The sequence below is a fragment of the Aspergillus stella-maris genome (genome assembly GCF_047715825.1).
Source record: "Aspergillus stella-maris strain CBS 113639 unplaced genomic scaffold BDV14scaffold_27, whole genome shotgun sequence".
NCBI lineage: Eukaryota > Fungi > Ascomycota > Eurotiomycetes > Eurotiales > Aspergillaceae > Aspergillus > Aspergillus stella-maris.
The window spans coordinates 130,309-157,165 of record NW_027396821.1 but is presented as its reverse complement, the minus strand read 5'-3'; the positions used below and the strand labels follow the sequence as shown (position 1 = coordinate 157,165).

The following is a 26,857-nucleotide window of genomic DNA, read 5'->3' as shown; positions in this document are numbered from 1 at the left end:
TGGACAGCCATGTGCGGCCAAAAATATTGGTCAGCTCTGCGCGTGAGCTCTCACAAATCAACGCTGCAGCAAGACCGTTGCTATCAGTTGCAGGGTTTCAGTCGATGGCACACCTCCATACCTGCAGTCGGTGTCAGTTGGGTCACGTTGAGAAAATGAGCATCGCGTGGACTAGCTAACCACTGTGACCGAACCGTTATCGACGAATGATGATCTGCAGCGCAATGAGAAAAATGCTCCGTCACTCAGGCACAAGTCGGATCTGGGCCTTGTAGTAGACAGCGTAGCCTCGATCTTTACCGTCTTTACGTCAATGTCAGGGAAATCAGGAACTTCAATTGAGTTGATCACGTGTGTTTGTACTATCCCAGAACTCAATTCCCTCTCTCTACTGTCAACACCTCACGACATCGTCTTTCTTCAAGAGAATCCACCTGGCTGGAACGGTTCAGTCTTTCTTCTTGGCTATGGGCCGTTCAGTATAGCTCTTCCGATTTTTGACGATCAGGTGCCCACTTCTCGCATGGTTATCTCAAAGCAGGTACCCTAAGAACCCTCGCGTACTCCTCCAGTGTCCAAGGCTAATTCGGACCTCGCTTCAAGTAGCTCATAGATGCAAAAGCAACTTGGTATGTCTCATACTGAATCGACAGCAACTGGCGACTCTCTCGAAGGTCGCCTAAGAACATCACAACCGTTGTATCCTAGCTTTGCGACAAAGTACTCACCAAGCAATGGGCTTTACGCAACCAAAGTTGTCAAGCGAATATGAACAGCATTAATTTGAGACAAGCTTCCGTCGACAAGGCTATTCACACGAAATCAAAAGCGAGACAAAGAAAAGGCGAAACAACATCATGGGCGGAAGATCCATTCTTCGCTGTCACTCCGTCCAGCGTGATTCTGTGGCATGTCCCAGCGCCCATCAACAGGCCTGCTGACAACCGAAAGTTCCACATCCTTCCTGACATGGATCGAGTGCATGTCCTGGTACGGATGCCCTGGCCTTTGGTTCGAGCTGCCTTGCGCGTGGCTATTCTTACCTCGGCCTGAGTTGTAAGTCGAGCTGGTGAGACCTGGGAAGATCTTGGACATCAACGGTCTGATGCCCGGGAGACATCCACAAACGACGCCAAGATTGCACTCGACGGCTACTATGAGAAATATGATAGCGCCGTTATCTGCACATCAGGTTAGAAGGCGGCGTATGAATTCCAATGGCTAGCAACTTACATGTCTGGTCCCAAGAATTTGCAAATCTGACCTGCCAGGTAATACGGACAACACCTGCGATACAAATCCTTATCTTAATGTCAGCGACATTGATGGGCTGTGGGTTGGGCTATCTCACAAGACTCCGACACCGAAACATATTATCAATCCCAGTCGCTTCGGCAGGCTAAGTTTCACTTTCCAAAGATAGTGGATTGGCCAGAGGTAGACCATAAAGTCTGTTATACTGTTTATCGCAGCAGCGGCGATAAAGAACTTCTCTGAGTCGATGCACTTCTTCTCTCCCATGGGCTTGAGGACAGCCCAAATATCGGACAGAGGTCTGAAGTGCATCAGTGACTGGTGCGTTGAGATGCTGAGGGTTACTTACATGCATTGCAAGAGCATAGTGACGGTCGTCGATATCCCAAACGCCACAAGGATAACCAATGAAACATAATTGAACCATTTATTTGTCTTCGAAGGGAATAGTCGAAGATAGGTCAAGCAGATCGAAATCTTCGTTATCGCGGAGCATGGTGCAAATAGTGCCTGGATCGCAATGGTCAACTGGCCGAAGTTAGTACATGCAACCTCATCCTGGAACCAGAATAAAGATACTTACTTTTCCAAGGGACGGATACCATGCAGATTTCACATCGTACAAGTGACGACCGATGCCGTAGCGTGGCTCGACTAACTGGCACGCCGACATAGCCATAGCCAGTACCTTTGAAGACAGTGAGCAGAGATATATGCTTGAATTCCGGAAATGATACACACATATGCGATGAGCATCGTCCAGTCGTCTACCCCGAGCGCATTACGCACAAGACATGTTCGCGAGATAAATCGGCCGGCAACGAAGACAGTCATGAGAGCCATAAGAGGGATGTTCACAGCATAAATGACAATGTCCAGAGGCTCGTGAGGGTCGTCATAGTTCGGTGTTGGCCAACTTGCTATGTCATCTAGGGTGATCGACGACATCCTTGCGGTAGATGTTCTTGTGCACGGGACGAGCAATAGACAAACGATCTGTCAAGCAATGGGTTCGCAATTGGCATCCTGGAAATGTCCGAGACTAAGTAAGAATGCCCTCCGACGAGAATTGATCAGCTTCCGGATTGCGGGGGAAGAACGGTCATGGTGCATGACTGTCATGCATGAGAAGCCATGGCTGCCTCGACCCTACAAGACATGATGTGGCGGGTCTGCTCGGACCATGCTCGGCTGTCGGTATCAGGAACACAACGTTCACGCTCATATATTATACCCCTGGCTTCGAATGTCACCTTCGCTCAACGCACCCTGATACAATCAAGACTGGGTATCTTTTGCCGATACGCCATTGAAGATAAAGGTGGTAGCCATACCACATCGCTTGGCCTCAAGTCTGGATGCGAAGAACAATCCCACCCTAGCGTTCACTTATCCATGGCTATAACAGTACCAGTGTCTCTTTTCCGTACCGGAGGACCCCTCGGTTAGGTCAATGACATGCAGGCATAGTGTCTCAAAGGATCCTAGACCAACTCTCCGCCTAGACTTAGCGACTGTTTCAGCTCTAGAAATTGAGCAACCCCTCATCTTTGTCGATTAGCGCCAGGTCTCTTGAAAAACCTTTGAACGATTCATGTAACAATAACTGGGGTGATCTGGAGTCAGTGCGTAACGTGATAATAATGGGCGATTCTGCTGGCCCTGGACTAAACCTAACCCACACGACCCTGAGTCAGGCTCCATGACTTTTGGCGAGCGCGTTCCAATTTACCCTCCACAACAACCCCGTGAGTGCCCTGCGTCTCGACTTCTACCGCGTGGCAAAGGATTCCGAAATCATCTTGAGAGTCAGACAATTCGACAAGACATGTCTATAATAGTCTTGTTCTCCGAGCGACAGCACCGGCGCCACCAGAGTAGCCTCTATCCTTGCATAACCAAAATGCAAAGCATTGGACAAAACATTGAGTATTTGCATCTCTCCCAAAGCAGCTGAAGGCATTCGTAAGCCCTGGAGAAAGGATTCTCTAGTCAACCATGAAGTCGAATTGGGAATCATGGGAGGCTGTCAATATTTTTGAGTCGGCCCCGATTCCACCCTGCTTCGTCAGTCCACTTCGAGCCTCAGATCTTTCCCGGATTCATATCTCGCTATACATTCCACTCAGATTCATATGAATATTCGTGGGGTCATCACAATCAAGAGCTGCCAATAACAAGACGACCTAATGTCAGGCACAGAAAAAAAGGATAAGCAGCCACTTTGCGTCTTATGGGACCACTTCGTCTTGAATATAACCAAGTCTATCATGACTCGTCCAAGCCCTGAAGCCCAGTCTGAAGACAGCGGAGGCGACATTGCTCGATACATCCACTAGGGCATGAGGGGCATAGTTTGAGAGCAACCCGGGGAATCCTCCGATTCAGGCATAGCAAATCACTCTTCAGGACAGTGATAGTTCACAGTGGGGAATACTGATGGTCGGTTGGGTCGTGAGAAACCGCGGGTAGCTCCTGATGCGAGTCCGTGCCATGTGGGCGTGTTCTATCCTTCTGGAACTGCTGATTTCCCTGGAGATCCAGGGGGCATTGCGACTTAAGACTGCCGACGTATATCTGCATTTCTTTCCTTCTTCCTTTTGCTCCCTTAAACTTTCCTCTGGTTTTCAACGCTCTCTGTCGGGTTTGTGGGTTTCTTTTGGGTATTTTCTTTGCTTTCATGTCTACGGCTCACTCAAGCCTGTCACTCCTTTTGATATTACTCCGGTCACTCTTTTCTCTTTAGATATTACTAATAAGCACTTCCTTGGATTGTCTGTCTTTGACTATGCATTTATCCAAGAGTGCTCTTTTGTCACTCGTTTATTTTGCTTCGCCCTCTTTTGGTCTTTTCAATCTAGGTGTCCCTGGCATCAGTTGGACTTACGACTACGTGGTTATCGGCGGTGGCACGTCTGGTCTTGCTATAGCAGCAAGACTGGCCGAGGATCCTGGAGTGACCGTGGCCGTCATTGAAGCTGGTGGACACTATGAAGTTGAAGAGGGCATTATGAGTATCATTCCTGGCTTTGCTGCCGCAGCAAACACGGGGACTGATCCGTCTGACGATTCAATGCTTATTGATTGGAATTTTGATGCTCAACCTCTGACGGTATGCATATGTCTCATCTTGATACTGCTCCGTATTTCTCTGACCTGCTAATTAGGCTGCTGACGATCGTGTCCTTCGCTATGCGAGAGGGAAATGCTTGGGTGGCACTTCTGCCCGCAACCTCATGGTCTACCACCGGTATGCACTGCCAAGAAAGCTCCCGCAGTGCGACATAGCTAATATCCTCAAGTGGTACTAAGAACGCTTACGATCAATGGGCAGACATCACTGGTGACTCTTCATGGGAGTGGGACTCGGTGCTGCCTTACTTCAAGAAGAGTGCCACACTCACAGCGCCAAACACTTCAAAACGCAACGCAAACGCAAGCGTGATTTACAATGCAGATGCCTTTGACAACAGCCAAGATGGTCCTCTTCAGGTCTCCTGGCCCAACTATGGATCTCCGTTTTCTTCCTGGGTTGAAGTCGGCTTGGAAGGGATTGGCATCCTCCCAGGACAGGACCTGAACAGCGGCTCACTCAATGGCTCAGCCTGGGCAGCTACAACGATTGACCCGGCCGCTGAGACCCGAAGCTCCTCCAAAACAAGTTTCCTGGACCTTTGTCTACTGAAGTTAAACTTCAAGGCTTATGCGCACACACTGGCAAAGAAGATCAACTTCAGCGGAACCAAAGCCAAAAGCGTCGAGGTCGAAACACTCGGCATCTCATACACCCTCACAGCCAGCAAAGAAATCATCCTCTCCGCCGGAGCCTTTCAGTCCCCCCAACTCCTCATGGTCTCCGGCATCGGCCCCAAATCAACTCTCGAGCCCCTCGGTATCAACATCGTCAAGGACCTCCCCGGCGTCGGCCAAAACCTCTGGGACCACGCCCTCTTCGGCGTCGTCAACAAAGTCAACGTCATAACAGCCAGCCGCCTCGTCAACGACGAAACAGCTGCCCTAGAAGCCCTAGCCCAATACGCCCTCAAATCCGGCCCCCTCACAGCACCGGGCTTCGGCGTCCTAGGCTTCGAGAGGTTCCCCGATGCTATCCGCAACCACTTTTCAAACACCACCCGCCAATCACTCGACGATATTTTTCCCCCGGACTGGCCTGAAGTCGAGTACCTCGGTCTAGACGGCATTCTAGACGGGTGGCACAACGCCGACGACCAAGACCTCGGCGACGGCTTCCAATACGGCACCATCGCCGCAGCCCTAACGGCTCCCCTGTCCCGAGGCAACATCAGCATAAACAGCACTTCCATCACCGACACACCCCTCATAAACCTCGGCTACCTAACGCACAAAGCAGACCAGGAAGTCGCTATCGCGGCCCTTAAACGAGCCCGCGCAGCATTCAACGCCACGGGGATCATTATCGGCGACGAGTACCGCCCCGGTCCGGACGTGCAATCCGACGAGCAGATCCTGGCGTTCATTCGATCGACGATTGTCCCTGTTTGGCATGCGGCTGGGACGTGTAGAATGGGTGGTGAGAGTGATCCTGAGGCTGTCGTTGATGCTACGGGGAAGGTATATGGTGTATCTGGGTTGAGGGTCGTGGACGCGAGTATCTTCCCGACGTTGCCGCCGGGGCATCCGCAGAGTACATGTTATATGGTTGCGGAGAAGATCGCGGATGATATCAAGAATGGGAATTAAAGCCCTTATTCAAAGGGTCGGTTCTTTCTCGGTGGGTGGGTTGTTATGAGGTTTGACTGGGTGGACGGTGATGCTTTCACCTTCTCTTCGTGTCGGCTTGCTTTATCCCACGATAGATGCGGACTTATGTTCAATTACTAATTCATGTATGTATATAATGGCAGCGGCGAAGTTATCTTTCATCTGCGTCTTGGATTTGCATCCGTAGTCATTAGGTAGCACCTACGTAACGTTTGAGCAGCTCGGCTGGAGTTCACAAGAGCGTTAAGCACCTATCCCCGAATGGAAAGAACGTTCCTGGGGGCGCCTGCCTAGCGTTCGGGTTTAATGCTGAGGTTTCGCCTTAGGCACCATTTGACAATTACCTATGCCCCTACCGAAGCCCGAAAGCAAGCAGTCTAGTATTGGAAAAGTCTAGTCTAATATTCCCGCTCGAAATGAGCCAAAGAAAAGAAGAAGGGAAAAAAATCACTTGTTTTACAAAGACGCCCCAAACGACGATCTTTTCAGAGATAGGTGTGGTGAAATAGCGAGAAGAGTTATGCAAAAATGCACGTAATAAATGAAACCAAATTGTCCCACGATGGATATCACTGATGTCTACTTAATTCGCAACAGCATCAACCCGGTTCAACGTCCCCTGGGCCTCCTTAATTAGGGCCCTTCTTGCAGTCCGAATCTCATCAGTCGACGGCTCAATGCCATCTGCCTTGAGAATGACTTGAGCGAGGAGGTACTCGCCAAGTTTCTTGTGTTCGAACTCGCGCGTTTTCTCATCGGCCGGGGGGTTCGCGATGTACCGCTCTGCGAGGGGGAGGAGTTCGCGGCGGAAGTAGGCTAGTAGACCGTTGACTTGGTCGAGGCCGGTAGGGAAGGATTTGAGGTTGGGGGCTTGAGGGGGGAGGGTAGATGGTGAGGTTGAGGCGGTGTTTATTGTTGTGGTAGTGGTAGGGCGGGGAGGTTGAGGGGGTGGTGTTGAGTCGTTATCGTCTGAGTCTGAGTTATCTGCGGCTGCGGCTGCAGACTTCTTCTTCTTCTTGCCGCGTTTGTTCTTCTTGTTCTTCTTGCTGGATTCTGATTTTGGGACGATCTCGGGGACATCAGCTGTTGAGCGGCGCGGTGCTTCAGAGCTTGTGCGGTCTGCTTCCGAGAGGTCACTTGGTGTTCTTGCGCCGCCTTGAACCTCCGAAACAACGCAGAGAATCTCAGACTGTTGCTTGAGGCCTTCTGCGCGACAGGGTAGATTGTCATCTTCTAGCAGTCTTCCCTTGTACAGTAGTCGAATACGATTCGGGTCCGCGGTGTGCGTGACCTCCGCGGCGCTCTGCCTGAGCTGTCCGACGCTGAGGGTTCCGTCGTTGATCGAGAAGGGCGGGAAGTACAGCTCATAAGTCACCTTGCGGTGGTTCAGGAGGAGCTTATCCGGCTCGGAGTCATCTTCTTCTCGTCTGGTGTAGGTGGTATTGTTGTACGATCGCGACGGTGGGTCGACGATATCGTCGGGGGTAAGGTAGGTATACCCCGAAGGCCGCTCGCTGGTGTTTGTGGTGTGATAGGCGGGGGAGGGACGGCGCCAGAGGTTGCGCCAAGACATGACCACGAGAGCAATCGCGCAGGCGAGGAGTGTAAAGACGGCCGGGAGGTCGGTGATGTAGTCGTCGCAGGAGAGGGAGGACCAGTCAGGGAGCTGTCGAGAGGAGAGAGCGCGCAATAAGGGAGACTTGTTCTTGTCAAGGGCGGGGTGTGAGATGAGGGGCGAAATGAATTTATGGTGGAGAGTGTGTAACGAAGAGGGCAGGCTGGCGGTGATGTAATCCAGATAGAAAGCACACGTCTCGCCCAGAGAGGTCTGGGAACCGTGTGGAAGGTGCTGGGTCATGGATTTATAGATCTCCGCAACGCAATCCCGGAGTCGCAGTGCCGCTTGGAGGTGAGGTCATGGGAAAGGAAAAAACCCTTTGTTTGTTCTTCTTGGTTAGAGCGGAAGCGGCCTCAGCCTCAAACGGTGAGCTTGACGGAGGAGATTTCCTGGCGGCGAGGGAGCGGCACTGACAGATCTTGTTTGTCTTGCAGGTTGCTGCAGTCTGAGTGGACACGACTATCGCTGTGGTTAGTGCTGAGTGGCTCAGTCACTGACACCTGTGGCGCTGTCACTCCAGCCACAGTCTGGTCAAGCCACAGATGGGGCTCAGTTGATTGTCAATAGAAACACAGGGCTTACCCCTTCAACATATCCATATGCAACCAGAGTACGATAATGGTGTGGTGTGACATTTGAGCAAGCTGAAAGCCGGTTGGATCAACAATGATTTCGTAAGATGGTGATGCGAATTCAATCTTCACGTCCAATTGTATATTTCTAGGTATTAGTGCGGGGATGACCTCCGCAGATGGACAATGCCGGATTACCAACACGAGACAAAGTTAAGAGACATCCCGTCTCATGCATGCTGACCTCGTGGTCATGTAAGAAGTTGCTTTTTTTCAACTTTTGCTTAACGAATCAAGCAAACATAATCGTTCTATAATAAAATTCGAACCTTCTAATGACCATTTATATATTTATTAAGAATTATCATACAAAAGAATCATGTCTAGAACGCCGCTGCAATGCATCAATAATATACAGGGCTCTATATCCGCACCCCGCCATTGGCAGGACGGCCGCCAAACCATCGTGAAAGACGACTGTTGCCGTCGTTTCCGTCGTTACCCATCCACCGAGGTAGTTGGAACGAATCGTTTTGAAGCCACTGCGGCCGGCTAGCAGTCTCAAACGTGTTCTTCACCCGGTGCGCCAAGGACTGAAAAAAATTCTCTTCTTCATCTTCTCCAACGGACGAGGAGGTGGCAACAGCACCACGAGTTGACCTCGATGGCCGTGCTGACTCGGTTAGAGGAGTGCGCGAGGATGAGTACGCCTGCGTATTTCCATCCACGTGAGTTGAGTGTCGAGGAGATCGCTCGTTGCGCGCAGAAAGTCCGAGCGAGCCAAGACCGTTGAGCTCGCGTTCGATCAGCTCGCGGCCTTCCCTCCAGCCACCTATGCCATAGCCGCTGGGGTTATTCTCAAGATCATCATCGTCCTCTTCCAGCAAACCAAAGCCACAGATGTTCCTGACGCGGCCGTATAGATTGAAAAGGGTGGCCCCAATGGGGATCAATATGGACACTGGGAAGAAATAATCGAAGCCTTTTCCGAGGGGCGTGAGGTCAATCCATTGACCAAGGAATCGATAGAATGTAGTGGTTTCCCGCACATTCTTGGGCAAAAACGTCAAAAAGTTATAGGCAATTGGCACAGTAAGCCGAGCAACTAGACTCGCGTACCAACATGCACTCTCTCCATATGTGTTTCGACGAACCAACGCTCGATTTCCCCAGACTCTCGCGTCACTAATGCCAACCAAAGCGGCCGAACACATATACAGTAGCCACATAGAGGCAATGACTTGTTTCCAGAATCCCACTGGTGCTGGGTTATCGTGGTATGAAACGATCGATAGGGTCACCACAGACAGTCGTGGTGCTATCGACTTGATTAGCTCGGACCAAACGACGCATACCGAGGCGAACCCAAAGAATGCGCCCAAAGCAAGTCGTAGATTAGGAAAGACGTTCGTGTATAATTGGTATCGCATATAAGGCGTGACGAATTTCCATTGCGGAAATGTGCTGCCGCGCTGGGTGTGATGTCCGAACTCGAGCTTCTTCGAGGCGGACGAATTGATGATTGCTTGTAGATCGGCAGCCGTGTAGATCAGGCGGTCCCACGCATCAACGAAGCGAGCTTTTTGGTGCCTAGCTCGCTGGAGGCGCCTTGTCAAGTCGGCTAGATAGCGCTCGGTGATCACGGCGGGAACAGCACCGGAACTGGCGGCGGGGTCGAGGATTCCAGTTCTGAGTTCAGGAGGAGTCGAGGTTTCGGCAAGTTCCTCAATCCAATCTTGGAAATCGCGGGCAGTGCCCGTTTTTCGTTGTTGGAGTTGCGCTACCTGAGCCTCGAGGCTCTCTAGATCATTGACGGCGTCCATCAGGCGATCGTGCAGCATGGGAGCGTGAGCCTGGAGCCTTCGTAATCGGCCGCTGGGACTAGCGTTTCGGAACAGGGTGCGAGGAATTGACACTAGGCCGTGGCCCATCAACCAGATCGCAAGAACAAGACCCCAGACGTAAGCAAGGGCCATTGCAAGAGCTTTTATGGTCGAGAATTCGAACCCATTCTGGATGGAGATGTAAATCAAACCCAACGTCGCACAGCCGAGGACGATCATCTGGTACCTGGCGTTGGAGCGGACGGAGTATTGAATGCGGGCTCGCGCATCGCGGTATCCGGAATCGATATAATCACCGAGTAACGGAAGAATAGCCCTAAATGAGGAAAAAAAAGAAGGGTTAGATACCAGGTAACTTCTCGACAGTCAATTGCAGCGGAACGTACCACGTGAGGACGAAAATCAACCAGTAAGTGATGCGCCAGGACACCAGGAGAAGGCGTCCGGGAAGCCATATAGCATTGGGACCACCGTCATCACGCGAGCTCGAAGCGAGGTCAATGGGGACTAAGAGAACAACACTGGCGGGCAGCGCGAGTGCGAGAAAGACGGGGATAGACAGATATGCCGGCGTGGCCCGCAACGTCAGATACCGTCGCAAAAGCAGCAGAGCAAGCGCGGAGATTATGGTGAGGGCGAGCGCGTAGAATATGTTGGAGCCCACCGAGACCGCGGTTATTGTGATCATGATGCCTGGGGTAGCAGATGTAGGTGAGGCATGTAGTACCTATGGAGCAAAGAAGGGGTGAGGACTTGGTCTGACGGATCAACAATAATTGATCATGTCGAGCCGGTCACACAGACTAAAGGAGACTATTGATAAGGAACCAGACAACTTAGACGTTCAGCGATAGTCCAGGGAAGTCGGAATTGTGGTTTGGAGAAGATGTTGTAGAAGAAAAGCGCGGGACAAGAGCAAGAGATGAAGAAAGTGGAAGCCTGAAACGGAATCGGGACTGTTCCTTTCCAGAGGGACGGAGATGAGATCCAGACTCGCTGCACGGGCATCTGAAGCTGACGACGATACAGGGAAAGCAGGAGTGCCAATCACAATCAAACGGTGACGACAGCAATGGGACCGTCACGTGCGGGCACGTGATCTATACTGCTTCTGGAATCGAGATTGCTGTGATTGGCTGTCATGGGGCCTCATACAACATTGAGCGACCTGGACCTTAGCAGCATCCATGGAAAGGTTGGGATCTTTGACCAAGCTTGGAGCAAGCATTGTCTAGGAGATGTTATTATTATTCCCTGGTTCTAGGCACTTCGGTTGCGATCCCAATACCAACGGTATTTCGATGCCGACCAAGTCCTGCCGCAGACTCACGAGACGAGTGAGACTTGTACCACTGTATACTCCAGGAGTAGTAAGATAGGTAGTTTAAGGTGTACCTACCTTTGGATTCGAGGCGGCACTTTGGGGCCAGATTCTCGCTCTTTGATCTTATTCAATAATCGACAGCTCCTAGCTATAGCCAGAAGCATGATGATTGAAACAAGGAACAGAGAAGCTCAGCGGAGGCTATTTGCGTCGAGCGCAAAGTGAAGCTACACAAGGCTTGGCCGTCAGACCTTGCGTCGTCGCAGCCAGTCACCGGTCCAAACTCCAATGCTGTCCAACTGACTTGACTTGACGAAGAGGTAAACTTTACTAATTCATCAGGCAGGCCCAGGCGGCTGCTGGACTGGAGGTCTGGCTGATCTACAGTACAGTTCCAACTTTCTGTCAGGTCCTCCATACAAGGTCTAGGTCTGGTCCCGCACCACTGCGTCTCTCGTGTCAACGCTCGCCCGCTCTGTCTTGCTCTTACCTGTTACCACCGTTATTCCTCTTCTGTTCTCCCTTGTTGGTTGTTCATATTGGGCACGACCGCTGTCATTTCTTTCTCTTCCTTCGCTCGATATCCGTCGCCTGCCAGCTGACTTTCGTTGCCCGCCACACCACCATTGACTGGGCAGCAAGTTGGCAACCTGCTTTACCCTCTTACCCTCTTTTTCGGTAGGTAGGCCCGTTGGATGATTGTCTCCTCCCAGCTCCGTCACTACCCTCTTCCCAATTCTCTTCTCTACTCATCCCGACCAGTCCTCAGCACTTCGCTTTTCAACTGTGCTTTGGTCGCTTTTTCTGTGGTCGAATCCCCCATCCTCTCGCGGACCTCTTTTCAAACCTTCCCCTTCCTCTCATTGCGATCATCCTAACGCTTGCACTTCATTTCGACGTCCAGGAACCGTTTCTTTTTCCGTTTTACTATTTCCTACTCTGCTGCGCTCTTGAAACCACCCCCTCGATCCAACTTCCCTCTCGATCGATAACTTCCCGTCGTTCATGAGCCTTCAGGTCGATTCGAGTTGTTCTGCAGCCACTTGGGTCCGGTGTAACTGCAAACATCCCTGCCCGTGATCCATCCCTCCGCCAGTGCAATCCTGAGGAGCGTCTCTTTCCCCCCCAAGCCACTCGCCTGCCGCTGCCAACGAACGAACTTGCCTCGATCGAAAGCTGGTGCCCGAACGCCTTGTTTTGCCGTTGCGCTGATCATTTTACTACTACCACTTCCTGTCTCTTTTATCTCTCACACTGACACACCTCTCGCCCTTTCGCACTGCTTTTGCCCCCATTTTTCTCTTGTCTGAAAAGTCAGCGATTCCGACATTTCGGAACTCCGTATTACCTCAACCTCGCTCGAGTCGTGCATCTCCGTTGTCTTTCGGCTCTTAAGACTTGGATAACTTTCTCCCACCGGAATCGACCATCACTGCCGATCCCGAGACCGCCTTATTCTTTCTCCACATCTTTCTGACCTTTATTCAACTCGTTCCCTTCCCAAGTTCAACACTTAGCGCGCTGTACCGGCCGGCGGATGCTGATTGTACCACATTGCTTGTGCGGACATCTCCTCGATCCCCGTTGAGGGGGTTGTTGTCATGAACCCCGCAAATTTCCCCAATGTCAATGGGGTCATGAACGCTGGCGTAAAGCCACCGGGCCAAATGCAAGGCATTCCCAGGCAGGATTTCCAGCATGTCCTGAATAGTGTTGCCCATGCTTTAGGCACTCAGGGCCCATTTACTGGCTGGAGAGCGGAAGTCTCAGTAAGAGACAGGACCTTCAAGGTACACCAGATGTGAGTTCGGCCTCTTCTCTACGATCGCAGCCTTTCCGTAACTCCCTATCGCCGTCCAGCGAAATGTATCTGATCTTGTTATCGCCTCCAGGATTACTTCTCTTCGATTGATTTCCCCCCAGATCGAAGTACGAAATGCCGCCTCCGCGGCTATGAGTTTCGAACAAAAGGCGTTCAAAGAAGCCGCCACAAAGGTATGTTTGGGTCCGGTTCCGCACTGGTTAGTAATAACCTGTGGACTTTGTAGGCCGATTACGAACGAGAGTTCAACGACAAACTTGTCCACATCCGCGATTCACGAGCCAGACAAGCGGCAGCAATGCAGGGAGGCGTGATGCAACAGGGACACCCGACCGGTATGGCGGGTGTCGGACAAGCCCCATTTCCTCCACAAATGTCGCAAAGGATGCAGGCATCGCCGATGGCGGGCCAACAACAAATGCAGATGGGGATGAACGATCTGAATCAGCAGGCGGCCATGCAGCAGCGCCAGCAGCAACAACAGCAGCAGCAGCAACCGCAGGCGATGTTACAACAACAGCGATCACAGCCGCGTCCTGGAGGTGCTGCTGCATTGAATGATGAGCTTCACACACTGTCGGCGCCCGAATACAAAAACGTTTGTCGTATTGCAAATCAGATTGCCGCCAAAACTCCCGAGGAAGACATGAACAAGATCAAGGCGAACCTGGCGAATATGAGCCAGGAACAGAGGGTTTATCTTCAGAAGAAGAGCATGGACCCCATCACCTACTTCTTTCGCTGTCAAGCGATGAGCCACATTCGCCGAGTGAAACGTTCTCGCTTGGAAATGAACCGCAACAACCAGAACAATGGAGTTGATGCTGCGAACGCTCTGATGGGTGATTCTATGGCAAACTCTCAACAACAACGCCAGATGTTTCAAAATATGATGATGCAGCAAAGGAATCCTTCGTTCTCCATGGGTAACCAACAAAACCTCGATCCCTCGTCGTTCATCGGGAACGTCGAAAACATTCAAGGTCAACAGGCTGACGGATTGCGCTCTCAAGAAGCTGGCCACTTGGTCGTTCCAGCTAGCTCATCGCAGATGAATCAGCAGCCGTTCAACGCGACCCCGAATATGCTCCCAGGCGGACAACAGCTTAGCCAAGCTCATCAAGTCAATATGAACAACGCCGGAATTAGCCCCCCGTTCATGGCACAGCAACATTTACCGAATTCCCAGGCTAGTCTGCCGGACCGCACTCAGCAAGCGGCACAGTTTCAGTCTCAGCCCTCGGCGCAAACCCAGGCCCAACGTATACAAGCCGCTCAGAAAGCGCAATTGGCCATGTCACAAGCCAATTCTCATATGCAGCCAATGTCTCAAAGCCCAGCCATGCCCATGTTAAATCGTCCAATGGCAGCGCCAGGCCAAATGTCGCCCGCGCGGGTCGCTGCTCAAGTACAAACGCCTGCAAGGCAGGCCGGCATGGGCCAGCCTCAGCCCAATGGCCAGCCCATGGGTGCGCAACAGGGAATGCCAAACCGCCCGCAGATTCCAGCTCACCTGCCGCCCCATATCCAGGAGCAACTGAGTCGACTGTCTAACGAGCAGCTGACTGCCTTTTTCATGAACAGGGGCCATATGCTTAGAAACAACCCTATGTTGACGAGAGCAAACCAGCAAAGCCTGGCCATGCAGCAAAATATTCCGCAGGTCAACCCAGGTCAACAAATGGTCAATGGTCAGATGGTCAATCCGCAAAGTATGCGGGCTTCATTGGATCTGCAGCAACAGCTCGCGTCGATGGGCGGCACCCAGCCATCGAACCGGATGCTATCCGGACAACAGATGTCAGTTCAACAACGGCAGCAACAACAGCAACAGCATCAACAACAGCTACGTGGGCTCCAGCTTCTTCGGCAACATACCGCCCCGGGTGCTGAGCTGAATGCAGAACAGACTGCGCAAATGGATCGCATGCCTTATCCATCCGCAATCTTCAACAACAACCCGAATGTAGCGGCAGCGATACCCAAGGATGTCAAGTCTTGGGGCCAACTCAAGCAGCTAGCGGCAACAAATCCACAGGCTCTAGGAGGAATGGACTTGCAGAAACTGTCAACATTTCAGAAGTATCATTTCGCTCAAATTCTGAAAGAAACCAGTAATCGCAACCTTCAGCAGCAGCAGAGCAGTCAGGTTCCCTGGGACGCTGCAAATTTACAGGGTCAGCCGCAACAGCACTTGAATCCTCAGCAATTCCAGCCCGGATTGCAACAACCACAGATCTCCGTGCCGCAAATGCGACCGATAACACAACAAGAACTCCAGGTGGCTCGCCAGCGACTGGGTGCTCAAGTTCAGAACCTTACTGACGACCAACTGCGCGAAGCCCTTCGGCAGAGGCATCTGCGACATCAAGCGGCTCAGGCGATGGCGAACCAGCAGAACCAACAGTCACAAGCGCAATCTCAGCCACCGGTCTCTGTCCCTCCCACCGTACCGCATATCAAAACCGAGCCGCAAGGTCAACATCAGCCACCCCAACAGAACATTCAAACTCAAATGGCCAAGGCTCAAGCCGCAGCAGCCGCGAAGCCTGCCAAAGCACCGGCCACGAAACAAACCCCGCCGACATCGAAGAGGAAGGTACCGAATGAGGAATCAGCAGTTACTCAAGTGTCTCCCGTTCAGAGTTCTACTCAGCCTGCGGTTTCTCAGGGCCTCCCTGCGACAGCGCCTCCCAGGCCGAACATGCAAATCACTCGGGAGCAGCTCGCTTCGATGAACCCCCAACAACGCGCCCAGTTCGAGGCTCAACTCCAGATGCGTCGACAGCAGGGCCAGGCACGTGGTCCTGTCAACAGAGCTGCAGCAGAAGATGCGTGGAACAACCTACCGGAGAGTATCCGACACTTGTACAATGACCTTGCAAAAAATGCACCTGCAGATAACCATGTTGCCGTTACTGATGAACAAAGAGCCACAATGAATCAGCAACTGCGTGACTGTACAGATTATCTAGGCAGGATGGATGCACTAGTCCAATTCATCAACAAGATTCCCGGTCACGAGAAGAATGTGCGGAGCCTACTCGGAATGGTAAGTTTGGCTCTCTTCACTCTCACATACAGGTCGCATGCTAACACCATTTAGCGTATTCAACTAATGCGTCAATTCAAACCGGGCCCTGACTGGACATTAAACGACCATGTCACTATAACACCAGAATATCTTCATGGCACTACAAATTACATCAAGAAACTGTTCCATCACATGATCGCCCGTGTCAATCAACAGCAAAGCCAAGCTCCTGGCCAGCGGCCGGGCGCTTCTCAACCAACGAATGCACAACAGTCGAAACAGAACATGGCGCTCAACGCCAGCAATCTTCAGCAGCTCCAGCAACAAGAGGAAGCACTCCAGCGCGCTCGCAGAGCCTCGAGCCAGACGGCTGCATCGGGAGCTTCTGCAATCGCACCGGCACCGTTTGGTGCGCCTTCACCGCAGGGTGTTCCACATGCTTATGGACCCGGAGGTATACCACCACAGGAACTTAAACTTCCTCCGCCCAAGAAGAGAAAGCAGTCCCACCCGAGTACCACCCCCGTTTCGGGTCCCTCAGGACTCAAGGCTCTACCTACCAAGCAAGCCCCAACTGAAGCCAAGCCTATCGTCGGAGCATTCAAGTGCTCTGTCCCTGAATGTCAATACCACTACCAGGGATTCGCCACTCAGAATGATCTTGAGAAGCACGTTGAGGACAGTCACAAGGCTGAAGAGCCTATCGAAGACGCCCTTGAGTTTGCTTTGCAGAGTTTCAGCACACTGCTTCAGAGTGAGCAGAAGGCGGACACTCAGGGCTCCACTAAGGGATTTGGCTTTGCTGTTGATGTGACGCCCAATAAGCCTGGTTCCACCCCGTTGCCAGCCAAGGAGGTCAAGACGGAAGGGATTACCCCGGCTCCTGGTGCGACTCCAATGGGCCGAGTTTCTAGTCAGATGGCCGCAAAGCCAGCGTCACCAGCGTCTAAAATTCCGGGCTCGTCATCCATGAGACCGACCCCGAGCCGTGATGGTAAGCCAGAGCCGAGGAAATCCGCAGAGCAAGAATCTGCATCCTTGGCCGCTTCAACGAAGGATGCGTGGGCTGACAGCAAAATCTCTTTGGATGCAATCCGTGACGGGTTCGATCTTGACTTCGACAGCGCCCTAGGCTTTGGCGCAATGGATGAGTTCCTCAACGTTGAAATGTTCAACGGCACCCAGGATACTCCCGACTCAGTCGAAACTGGCGTGGTCACCCAGACACCCAAGGACGTGGACATGCTGAAGAGTGAGGATGTGGCTAGCAAAGACTCCAGCGTAACGGAGAGTGGCTGGATTCCTACAGACTGGTATTGCTTACCAGGGCAATTTGAGGATGGCATATTAATGAATGAGTCCTGTGAGGATATCGATTGGGAAATGGTCGACTTCAAGGACGGCACGATGAACGGTGGTGATAATAGCATGGCTATCTTTGCCGTGTAAACTTGGTATGTCAAGGCTGGGCGTTTTAATATTCCAGGGAGCAGGAGCTGCTCACCTGATGACCCCCCTCGAGCTTCTTTCCCACCGGTTTTGGCATAAGAGGGCACGATTTATGTATAATATGCTGAAGGGGGGGATCGTTTATCTGTGTCTTGTTTTGTGGATCTATTAGCAAAGGCGTTTCCAGGAAGTGAGCGAAAAATGGGTTTTACGGTACACCCAGTTGCCAGGGTATTGGAGATTCTGGGATTTGTTGCTCGGATTCTATGGAGTTGAATTTGATACTTGCTTTTAAGATCAATTAACAAGGTCTATGATCGATATACTCCGTAGCGTCTTTGGAGTAACAAGACACACTCCCCACTAATCGGACCCGCAATGATGCGACAGGTCACGGGAGATCCGCGGGCAGCTGATAAGACAAAGGTCCAAGCCGCTTTCCAACCTCCGAGGTCTCTCCTCTTTCATCACTTATTCACCTCCTCTTCTAACCAAAGATGCTCTATTGATAAGACTGAAGTTATTGCGCGGGTTTTTCTTATTCTTCCCTTTCTTAGTCTTACCAGCTCTATCATCAGCAATATCTTCGCCATCTCTTGTCAACAAGGTCCCCGTGATCGAGTCACCGCATACGTACCCTCAATAAACAGGCCTCTCTCTCTCTCTCCTCATCCGCGCTACCACTCTCCAGACACGCGATCCAGCAGCCAAGATGACGAATAAAGCGCTTATACCGTTTCTCGTCACGATGATGCTTGTGACGGGAGTATGCAATACTATTCTCAACAAATACCAGGTGAGCGATAAGCAAAATGATTCCCCACACGGAGGATGAAGCTCATGCGGAGACTTGAACAGGATATGCAATGCGTCAGAAACTGCGACTCCCCGAACCCCAAGGATCATCGGCTCTTCGAACAACCAGTTATCCAGACGTAAGTCGCCGGCCTCGTCCCATTACACAGTAAATCCACATGCTTATCTGCTGTGTCGTTTTAGTATCCAGATGTTCATTGGCGAGATGGGCTGCTGGCTCGTCGTTGGCATGGCCTACCTCTATAAGCAATACCTTGCGCCCCGTCTATTCCAAAACGAGTCGCCTCTCCTGTCCGGTGGTTATCGCCCTGTGAATGACGTTGATGGAGATGAATATGACGAGGACCAAACAATCGATGAACCCAATGGCGACGATGACCCTTCGAAGCCCTTGCGCCTACCTGACGGCCGTATCAAGCTTCAAGGACTACGAACTTTCCTCCTTGCAGCACCGGCTTGCTGCGATATTGCAGGAACTACTCTCATGAATGTCGGCCTGTTGTTCGTTGCCGCCAGTATTTATCAGATGACGCGCGGAGCCTTGGTGCTATTTGTCGGTCTCTTCAGCGTCCTCTTCCTGCGCCGCAAGCTTTACCTTTACCAGTGGCTGGCACTCTTCGTTGTGGTTCTGGGTGTTGCGGTCGTCGGTTTAGCTGGGGCGCTCTTCGGCGATAACCAGGGTCACGACCTCACGCAGGAATCTGTAGCAGCAGCCGTTCAAACCGCAACGATTGAGATCAGAGCAGTCGCTCGCACACCCGAAGCCGTGAGAGCCGTCATCGGTGTCCTACTTATCGCCGCCGCTCAAATCTTCACTGCCACCCAATTCGTCCTCGAGGAGTGGATCCTGGAGAACTACGCCATGGAGCCGCTTCAGGTCGTCGGCTGGGAGGGCATCTTCGGCTTCACCGTCACCGTTGCCGCATCGATAATCCTCTATCTCGGCGTCGGCCGCACAGAAGCAGGACGCTACGGCTACTTCGACGCAAAGGAAGGCTGGCACCAGGTCTTCACGCACAAGGCCGTGGCCGTCTCAAGTTTCTTGATTATGCTCAGCATTGGGTACGTTATCTCTCTCTTGAAGCCCTTTCACACACCTCCTTACTAACACCTTTTTTCTTCCTTCCAGCGGCTTCAACTTCTTCGGCCTCTCCGTGACGCGCACAGTCTCCGCCACATCGCGTAGCACGATCGACACCTGCCGCACGCTCTTCATCTGGCTTGTCTCGCTGGGCCTGGGATGGGAGAACTTCAAGTGGCTGCAGGTTGCTGGATTCGCCCTGCTCGTTTACGGCACGTTCTTGTTTAACGATATTATCCGCCCGCCGCTCAAGGCTTGTTTGCCGAGAAGGGAGGGGGATAGGGTTTTGTTGCCTGAGGAGCCGATTGAGCATAACTAGCTTTCTTCTTTGGGTTCGGTTTAGTCGTTTTATCCCTCCTTTTTCTGGTCATGGAACCTGTTCGTTTTGATTGTCATGCCTTGGTTATGCCGTTGACTCCTTATGCCTTGTTTGTTTGGGATATGAGCTTTTTGGCCTCGTTTCTGCATAGACAGTTTGGCGTTTTGGATGGAGCGCTGGTTTCTCTCTCTCCCTTTTCTTTTCTTTTACTTTGCTTTTGGCGTTCCTCAAATCAGTATATCATATTCGCAGACAGACACGAGCAATATACAATATATCCAAATTTACAAACAAATCTGCACCTCAATATCTACAAGCCCCTTAAATAAAATGGTATTCGTTAGTTCGGGTTCGGATATACTCAAACGGATCCAGATTCAAATTTAAACACAAATTGACACCTTATAAACACAACAATCTAGTACAGTACAGTACAGTACAGTCTAATAATACGCCGGGTAAGGATAGAAGTTCAAAGTTGAAAGTGGTGAAGGAGAGTCGGAAGGTCGCAGAGTAGGTACGTAGGTACGCAGGTACAGAAGCGGGACGACGAGGTGCGAAAAGGGTATATTGCTGTAGGATATAGAGCAACAAAGATAGGGAAAGTGGAAAGAGAAAGAGGAAAGGAGGGAAGACAAGGCAGAATAGAAATTCGCGGAACCCAGGGGGAGAGAGAGAGGATTATGTAGGTAGGCGAATAGGAGGATAAACAGTGAAATCCATCTCTAAACAAGGACGTATAGTATACACATCTGAGAGCCCAATGTTAGCACTTCCCCGTCCAGAAAGAAGACAATCATAGAGGGCGCAAGGAGACTCACCAGCGAAAGCCCAAAAATCATCGACAACCAAAAGAAGACATTATTAAGCGTCGTCTTATGCCTAAAGAATCTCGACTTCTGGATCGCGACTAGCGGCAGCTGCAGCATCATTGCCAGGAATCCGTACCCGCGCAGCTTCTTGGTGATGCAGCTCATCACCAGCTCGTGGAAGATAGAGCTCACGAGGAAAGTGATGAACATTGCGACGGGTTGGGAGAAGTGGGAGAGGGACGAGAAGTAGACGTGCCGGCGGAGAAAGTGGTGGACTGGGACATTCCATTCGCGGGAGAATTCGAGCCTGTCAATAGTCAGTACGTGATGCGGATTGGTTAAGTTAGGTCGATGCACTTACCAGTCGCAGGAGTTCCACCAGTCCGAGTAGAAGTGGCGGTCGGCGAAGCAGGTGAGTTCTGCAAATGCACCGAGGAGGTACTCGAAGATGACGAGGAAGACGAGCAGGAAGGTGATCATGAAGGGGAAGAGGAGCATGCTGATTGCTTCTGCCATGGCGAGACCGCCGTCTGCGAGGGTCCGCGCGGTGTGAAGGCGAACGCCCGCTTCCGTGAGGACGGGCAGAATGAATTCTTCGCTCACGAGTGTAAGAAGGAAGATACAGCCAAAGACAGCGCAGGTTTTGGATGCGACCTCCATCCAAGATCTCTCCTTGCTGCGGGGGTACTCGAGCTCATAGCAGAGGGTGGGGCAGAAGAGGAAATCGATATAGTTGTACAGAGTGATGTTTTGAGGGTACGTGACGTTCCCCATAGGTGATGTTAGCTCAGTGGCTAGGTCGTTACGCAGCTCAGCAACCGAATGCGATCGCTTATGAGTAGGGCGTCGCGATGGCTGCTGGGATGATGCGACCTCGGGATACCGAACGGCCTCGCCCGCCCTATGCAAGCCAGGCTTATCGAGAGATGAGAGGCGGCGCTCGGTAGTACTGAGATGGCCATTGTAGAAGGCATAAGAGTGAATCTTCATGAGGATAGTTAAAGTGTGGAGGGTGAAGAAGACCTGGGCAGTCCATGTCCATTGCAGCATGAACGGCCATCTAGAGAAGGTTAGTTCATATCCTGAAATGAGAGACCTATGGGTACTCACTTGATCCATACACCGAGCCAGATCATTTCGAAGATACTCTGCAGTACAATCCCCCCTCTTTCCCACCGGAGCCAGCCGCTGGTCCTAGAGATGTAATGCAGTGGAATGACCATTCCGCTGGTACAAACCATGGCCGCATCACTGAAGCCCAAGGACCATACATTCGCGGTCAAAAGACTCCAGACCCTCACTCTGAGAGGGTAGCCGGTGTCCTTGATGTTCCGCAGAACCGTTGTAACCACCATGATAAACAATGCGATCCAGAAGAGGGTGAAGAACCCTCGAAAGTTGTGGTAGTCGCTTCGCGGGTCGAAGTGGGATACGCGCGGGACATAGTTGATGGTGTAGAACAGCCGATTTCGAGCTCTGGCCTGTTTCCGCGCTGTTGAGATCGAATGCGCTGAAGGGGGGGCATCTTCGGGGATAGGGGTTGAGCGGCCACTGCGAGTTTAAGCATTAGCGGGGAACTCGACAACACAGCGACCGTGAAGGGATACGTACCTCGACTCGCTCTCTAGCTTATCAATCTGAGCGGGGAGCAGTGCATCCTCGACTTTCTTTGTGTCAGGAACCGCACGTGGCCGAAGCCCTGCGGAGCCGTTCTGGTGTGAGACGGAGGACGACATCCTGGTAGCTTGTAACAGTTCGGGTTGTGGAGGACGAGTTTAGATGGGAGTAAAGATACGGCTCACATTAGGCCGCTAGAAACTGCGAAGAGCAAGACAAAGCAATAGTTCAGTCAGCTTGTTTATGAAATACCATGGGTGGAAACGGACACGGTAGTGACGGCAGGGCTGGAGGTTTAATAGTGGACCCGCGCATCGCATAGCATAGCATCATCCGTGATCCGTCAGGGCCTGGACAAGGATAATTCTCCTTTGCCCCATGCAGAAACACGACCGGACGAACCGTTGGCTGCGAGTCCGGAATGCAGAGCCAACCTGCGCGCACAGCGATCCGAAGCCGCGGGTCGAAGCCACTGCGCCTTGCAATGCCTGCATTATTCTATAGGAGAATTTTGGTAATCATTACGTAGGGCTGGGCAACTGACACCGCTCAGCTGACATGGATGCTTGCCTTAATGCCTTGTTAATAAGGCATTAAACTACAGATCACGTGCAAAGAAGCTAGCCCATTACAGAAGACGCCAAGACCAGACAGCCAGATCGCAATCAATGCAGCGACACGGCCAGGCTCAATACTCCGCCATTGCTTCAACTTTCTTGCGGGATTGCGTGGACTGGCTTCTTCGCATCCCTTTCACTTTCCTTGTCTGTCTCGTTCTCTGTATCTCCGACTTCCCTTTTTCTACCTCTCCCGTGAGGGATCCTTGCGGCCGCCATGGCATCCCGTGAGTTTCTGCCCATACTCCGTCCCCCACACTCCTATTCCCTACCCTCAGCTGCAGCTCGGTTTTGCTCACAACAGCCCTCCGGCGCTCAATCTAGTCAAGCAATTCATTCGAAATGTTCGGTCGGCCAAGACAATTGCAGACGAGCGAGCAGTCATCCAGAAAGAGAGCGCCGCCATCCGTGCGTCGTTCAGAGAAGAGAGCCATGATTCGGGCATCCGGTTAGCACTACCCACAGCTGTCCTATGCACGATTTGAATCCATATCTCATATACCTGCACAGGAGGAACAATGTGGCCAAGCTGCTTTACCTTTTCACCCTCGGCGAGCGTACACATTTCGGTCAGATCGAATGTCTGAAATTATTAGCGTCCCATCGGTTTGCCGATAAACGGTTGGGGTACCTGGGTACAATGTTGTTGCTTGATGAGAACCAAGAAGTCTTGACGCTGGTGACGAATTCGCTACAAAAGTAAGTCTCAAGTCAGTCTTCATGTGCTCGTCTAATGGGTGTTCGTCCGCTAGTGATCTCAAACACTCTAATCAATATATTGTCGGCCTCTCGCTCTGCACACTGGGTAACATCGCTTCCGTGGAGATGGCCCGAGACCTGTTCACCGATGTCGAATCTCTCCTATCTACCGCCAACCCTTATATCCGGAGAAAGGCAGCATTGTGTGCTATGCGCATTTGTCGCAAGGTCCCCGACCTGCAGGAGCACTTCCTAGAAAAAGCCAAGAACCTGTTATCGGACAGGAACCACGGTGTTCTTCTGTGCGGCCTTACACTGGTAATCGATATGTGCGAAGCAGAAGAGGCAGAGGAAGGACAAGAAGGTGTGATTGAGATGTTCCGGCCTCTCGCCAGCGGTCTCGTACGCGCTTTGAAGGGCCTGACTACTTCGGGATATGCCCCCGAGCATGATGTGTCGGGTGTTACAGACCCCTTCGTTCAAGTGAAGATCCTACGTCTACTCCGAGTTTTGGCGCGTGGTGATACCGCCACCAGTGAGCTCATCAACGATATACTTGCTCAAGTTGCGACCAACACCGACTCTTCCAAGAACGTCGGAAACTCAATTCTCTACGAGGCCGTCCTGACGATCCTCGACATTGAGGCCGACTCCGGTTTGAGAGTGCTTGGTGTCAACATTCTCGGAAAATTCCTCACGAACAAGGACAACAACATCCGCTATGTTGCTCTTAACACGCTAAACAAGGTTGTTGCAATTGAGCCCAACGCGGTTCAGCGACACCGCAACACTATCCTGGAGTGTCTTCGCGACCCAGATATCAGCATCCGCCGACGAGCTCTCGACCTGAGCTTCATGCTCATCAACGAGGGTAATGTCCGGGTTCTCGTGAGAGAGCTCCTGGCTTTCTTGGAAGTCGCCGACAACGAATTCAAGCCGGTAATGACAACCCAAATCGGTATTGCTGCCGATCGCTACGCACCGAACAAGCGTTGGCACGCCGACACGATTCTGCGAGTTCTCAAGCTGGCCGGTGCCTACGTTAAGGAGCAGATGCTGTCTTCCTTCGTCCGCCTCGTTGCTACAACCCCAGAACTACAAACCTATACCGTACAAAAATTATACGTATCGTTGAAAGAAGACATTTCGCAAGAAGGTCTTACCCTTGCGGCTACCTGGCTCATTGGTGAATACGGCGATAACTTGCTCCGCGGCGGCCAGTTCGAGGAGGAAGAGCTCGTCAGCGAGGTCAAGGAGAGCGACATTGTTGACCTCTTTGACAACATTCTCAACAGCACATACGCAACCCAGACGGTTGTCGAATACATCACCACGGCTTCGATGAAGCTCACCGTGCGGATGTCTGATGCATCACAGATCGAGCGGCTCCGCCGGTCACTATCCAGCCGCACCGCTGATCTGAGTGTTGAGATTCAGCAGCGCGCTGTTGAGTACGAAAATTTGTTCGGTTTCGATCAGATCCGCCGCGGTGTCCTGGAACGCATGCCTCCGCCTGAAATTCGCGAGGAACAACGGGTCCTTGGCCCGTCGACCAAAAAGCGACAAAGCAAGCTTCTCAAGGACAAGTCGAAGAAGCCCGTTAAGATGGCCGAGCAAGATATGCTGCTCGACCTCATGGGCGGCTCCGACGTCCCAGCAGCCAGCCCTACCACCAACGGCTCTCAAAACACCGCAGATCTACTAGCCGATATCCTCGGCGGAGACTCCGGCCTCTCCTCATCGTCACCCGCTCCCCAACCAGCCCAGCAGCCCATGTCCAACACTGCCGCCATCATGGACCTCTTCGGCTCAAATGGAGGTACCCCATCTCCCGGCCCTCAAGCAGCACCCGCATCCGCAGGTCTCGATCTCCTCGGTGGCGCCGGCGCTGCTCCAATCTCAACACCTTCCCCCTCGGCACCCGCCGCCTACACAGTATTCAACAAGAACGATTTGGTGCTTTCACTGCAGGTCCAGCGAGGTAACAACACAGCGCAGATCCAGGCCCGATTCCGCAACGAGTCCGGCTTCAGCCAGTTTTCCAACGTTGGTCTCCAGGCTGCTGTGCCCAAGAGTCAGCGTCTGCAATTAAGCGCAATCAACAAGGCTGAGCTCGACGCTGGAGACGAGGGAGTGCAGATGCTGAAGATCACCGCTCTCACTGGAGTGAGTTCCATTCAATTCTACCCTATCATCCTCAAGTTCATTTGCTAATGAAATCTCGCAGGCCCTCCCACCTAAACTCCGCCTCCGTCTCCGCGTGACATACGCAAAGGACGGCTCCGAACCAACAACAGACCAAGTGGATTGGTCTGAATCGTAAACAGCCCTCGTCTAGCTCACCTCCTTTCTACCTTCACCTTCACCTTCACCGTACCATGTTCTAGAAAGAAAGTATCAAAAGGGTTCGCGAATTCTTGTGTCTGCATATTTGCCCAGGTGATTAAGATAGGGACTAGGCTGGGACGAAACTGGATGGATCCAGTATCTCAGAGCAAAAGCCGGCCTACCATACCATGCCGCATAGTTTTTATAATACCATGTCATCATATATTTACAAGCCTATACTCTTATCTTACCTACCTTCCCTTGTTTAGTGGATACAAGGCCCGTGAATTCGGACCTTCTTCCTCTCCCAGCATCTTCTACGAGCATCGGACGACTATCTACATACTTGAGCTAACAGTGGCAAACATAACCGAGACGAGAGGAGCCAAGGCATTCAGGACGTCATGAGTCATTCAGTATCTGTCCAATCTCAAGAGGGCAAGTCCAGATGGCCAGACGGGTCTGAGCGTGGTGTCTGCCCGATACCCAATATACCTAACATCATCATACATAAGGCATAGAAATGAGTGTTAGGTAGATGTGGAGTCCATCCATACTTCGCATTTCCCAATGGCAGGATGAATCCACTCAGCCCAGCCTTTTTACAAATCAGGGTCTGGCTAGTTTAAGGTAGGTAGGTAGGTGTGGCAAGGTCTCGGAGATTAAGGGTAGTTTATTCGTGAGGCTAACTTATTTGTAAAAGTCAGGGTCTACGTCAGGCAGCAGGACGCTCAGGGGCAATTGAATATCATGATGTTATCTGTTTACGAGTCGATAGTTTATTCAGTCTAGGTAGTTGGTTGTATACTAAACAATGACATCAACGTACAGATATAATTACAGAATACAGAGTAGATAGATACAGTTTACTAGTAAAAGAAGGCAAATAGAGCTGGCTCGAAGGCCCA

The 26,857-nt window shown here is 51.8% G+C and overlaps 8 protein-coding genes across 8 annotated transcripts; 4 read left to right on the top strand and 4 right to left on the bottom strand.

Moving 5' to 3' along the window:
* Window positions 1–855: 855 nt before the first annotated feature.
* On the bottom strand, window positions 856–2,202 carry BDV14DRAFT_189738 (uncharacterized protein; the record flags this gene model as incomplete). Its single annotated transcript, XM_073771241.1, has 6 exons — window positions 856–1,181; window positions 1,234–1,301; window positions 1,352–1,555; window positions 1,604–1,782; window positions 1,838–1,942; window positions 1,996–2,202. The coding sequence occupies 6 exons, from the start codon at window positions 2,200–2,202 to the stop codon at window positions 856–858; spliced, it is 1,089 nt and encodes a 362-aa protein (XP_073628131.1).
* A 1,270-nt stretch (window positions 2,203–3,472) lies between these two features.
* BDV14DRAFT_208800 (GMC family oxidoreductase) lies at window positions 3,473–6,669 on the top strand. Its single transcript, XM_073775491.1, has 3 exons — window positions 3,473–4,366; window positions 4,422–4,504; window positions 4,557–6,669. The coding sequence occupies exons 1-3, from the start codon at window positions 4,043–4,045 to the stop codon at window positions 5,974–5,976; spliced, it is 1,827 nt and encodes a 608-aa protein (XP_073628130.1). The 5' UTR covers window positions 3,473–4,042; the 3' UTR covers window positions 5,977–6,669.
* BDV14DRAFT_59983 (uncharacterized protein) lies at window positions 6,279–8,511 on the bottom strand. Its single transcript, XM_073777125.1, has one exon. It carries the CDS (start codon window positions 7,853–7,855, stop codon window positions 6,581–6,583), a length of 1,275 nt encoding a protein of 424 aa, XP_073628129.1. The 5' UTR covers window positions 7,856–8,511; the 3' UTR covers window positions 6,279–6,580.
* A 16-nt stretch (window positions 8,512–8,527) lies between these two features.
* BDV14DRAFT_173325 (LMBR1 domain-containing protein) lies at window positions 8,528–11,046 on the bottom strand. The gene is made up of 2 exons (XM_073768713.1): window positions 10,418–11,046; window positions 8,528–10,347 (listed from the first exon to the last, which is right to left on the bottom strand). The coding sequence occupies exons 1-2, from the start codon at window positions 10,717–10,719 to the stop codon at window positions 8,610–8,612; spliced, it is 2,040 nt and encodes a 679-aa protein (XP_073628128.1). The 5' UTR covers window positions 10,720–11,046; the 3' UTR covers window positions 8,528–8,609.
* Window positions 11,047–12,764: 1,718 nt separating this feature from the next.
* On the top strand, window positions 12,765–17,976 carry BDV14DRAFT_59885 (uncharacterized protein). The gene is made up of 4 exons (XM_073777124.1): window positions 12,765–13,156; window positions 13,248–13,350; window positions 13,404–16,229; window positions 16,284–17,976. Exons 1-4 carry the CDS (start codon window positions 12,957–12,959, stop codon window positions 17,658–17,660), a joined length of 4,506 nt encoding a protein of 1,501 aa, XP_073628127.1. The 5' UTR covers window positions 12,765–12,956; the 3' UTR covers window positions 17,661–17,976.
* A 396-nt stretch (window positions 17,977–18,372) lies between these two features.
* BDV14DRAFT_208796 (putative nucleotide-sugar transporter) lies at window positions 18,373–20,625 on the top strand (the record flags this gene model as incomplete). The annotated part of the gene is made up of 4 exons (XM_073775490.1): window positions 18,373–18,456; window positions 18,519–18,595; window positions 18,660–19,538; window positions 19,606–20,625. The coding sequence occupies 4 exons, from the start codon at window positions 18,373–18,375 to the stop codon at window positions 19,874–19,876; spliced, it is 1,311 nt and encodes a 436-aa protein (XP_073628126.1). The 3' UTR covers window positions 19,877–20,625.
* Window positions 20,196–22,807, bottom strand: BDV14DRAFT_173318 (putative sterol o-acyltransferase (APE2)). Its single transcript, XM_073768712.1, has 5 exons — window positions 22,300–22,807; window positions 21,799–22,239; window positions 21,050–21,748; window positions 20,698–20,995; window positions 20,196–20,628 (listed from the first exon to the last, which is right to left on the bottom strand). The coding sequence occupies exons 1-5, from the start codon at window positions 22,422–22,424 to the stop codon at window positions 20,602–20,604; spliced, it is 1,590 nt and encodes a 529-aa protein (XP_073628125.1). The 5' UTR covers window positions 22,425–22,807; the 3' UTR covers window positions 20,196–20,601.
* A 106-nt stretch (window positions 22,808–22,913) lies between these two features.
* Window positions 22,914–26,188, top strand: BDV14DRAFT_173312 (AP-1 complex subunit gamma). The gene is made up of 5 exons (XM_073768711.1): window positions 22,914–23,149; window positions 23,247–23,370; window positions 23,433–23,621; window positions 23,675–25,787; window positions 25,849–26,188. The coding sequence occupies exons 1-5, from the start codon at window positions 23,140–23,142 to the stop codon at window positions 25,942–25,944; spliced, it is 2,532 nt and encodes an 843-aa protein (XP_073628124.1). The 5' UTR covers window positions 22,914–23,139; the 3' UTR covers window positions 25,945–26,188.
* The last annotated feature ends 669 nt before the right edge of the window (window positions 26,189–26,857 follow it).

Excerpts from the sequence above, each read along its gene's own strand:
- BDV14DRAFT_208800 (XM_073775491.1), top strand. The coding sequence starts at position 4,043 with ATGCATTTATCCAAGAGTGCTCTTTTGTCACTCGTTTATTTTGCTTCG. Across the intron at positions 4,367-4,421 it reads TTGATGCTCAACCTCTGACG|GCTGCTGACGATCGTGTCCT; the intron begins GTATGCATATGT and ends CCTGCTAATTAG. Across the intron at positions 4,505-4,556 it reads AACCTCATGGTCTACCACCG|TGGTACTAAGAACGCTTACG; the intron begins GTATGCACTGCC and ends AATATCCTCAAG.
- BDV14DRAFT_59983 (XM_073777125.1), bottom strand. The coding sequence starts at position 7,855 with ATGACCCAGCACCTTCCACACGGTTCCCAGACCTCTCTGGGCGAGACG.
- BDV14DRAFT_173325 (XM_073768713.1), bottom strand. The coding sequence starts at position 10,719 with ATGATCACAATAACCGCGGTCTCGGTGGGCTCCAACATATTCTACGCG. Across the intron at positions 10,348-10,417 it reads TTGATTTTCGTCCTCACGTG|GGCTATTCTTCCGTTACTCG; the intron begins GTACGTTCCGCT and ends TTCCTCATTTAG.
- BDV14DRAFT_59885 (XM_073777124.1), top strand. The coding sequence starts at position 12,957 with ATGAACCCCGCAAATTTCCCCAATGTCAATGGGGTCATGAACGCTGGC. Across the intron at positions 13,157-13,247 it reads ACCTTCAAGGTACACCAGAT|GATTACTTCTCTTCGATTGA; the intron begins GTGAGTTCGGCC and ends TATCGCCTCCAG. Across the intron at positions 16,230-16,283 it reads TGCGGAGCCTACTCGGAATG|CGTATTCAACTAATGCGTCA; the intron begins GTAAGTTTGGCT and ends AACACCATTTAG.
- BDV14DRAFT_173318 (XM_073768712.1), bottom strand. The coding sequence starts at position 22,424 with ATGTCGTCCTCCGTCTCACACCAGAACGGCTCCGCAGGGCTTCGGCCA. Across the intron at positions 21,749-21,798 it reads TGGCTCGGTGTATGGATCAA|ATGGCCGTTCATGCTGCAAT; the intron begins GTGAGTACCCAT and ends AACCTTCTCTAG. Across the intron at positions 20,996-21,049 it reads TGGTGGAACTCCTGCGACTG|GCTCGAATTCTCCCGCGAAT; the intron begins GTAAGTGCATCG and ends GACTATTGACAG.
- BDV14DRAFT_173312 (XM_073768711.1), top strand. Across the intron at positions 23,371-23,432 it reads AGCCATGATTCGGGCATCCG|GAGGAACAATGTGGCCAAGC; the intron begins GTTAGCACTACC and ends ATACCTGCACAG. Across the intron at positions 25,788-25,848 it reads AGATCACCGCTCTCACTGGA|GCCCTCCCACCTAAACTCCG; the intron begins GTGAGTTCCATT and ends GAAATCTCGCAG.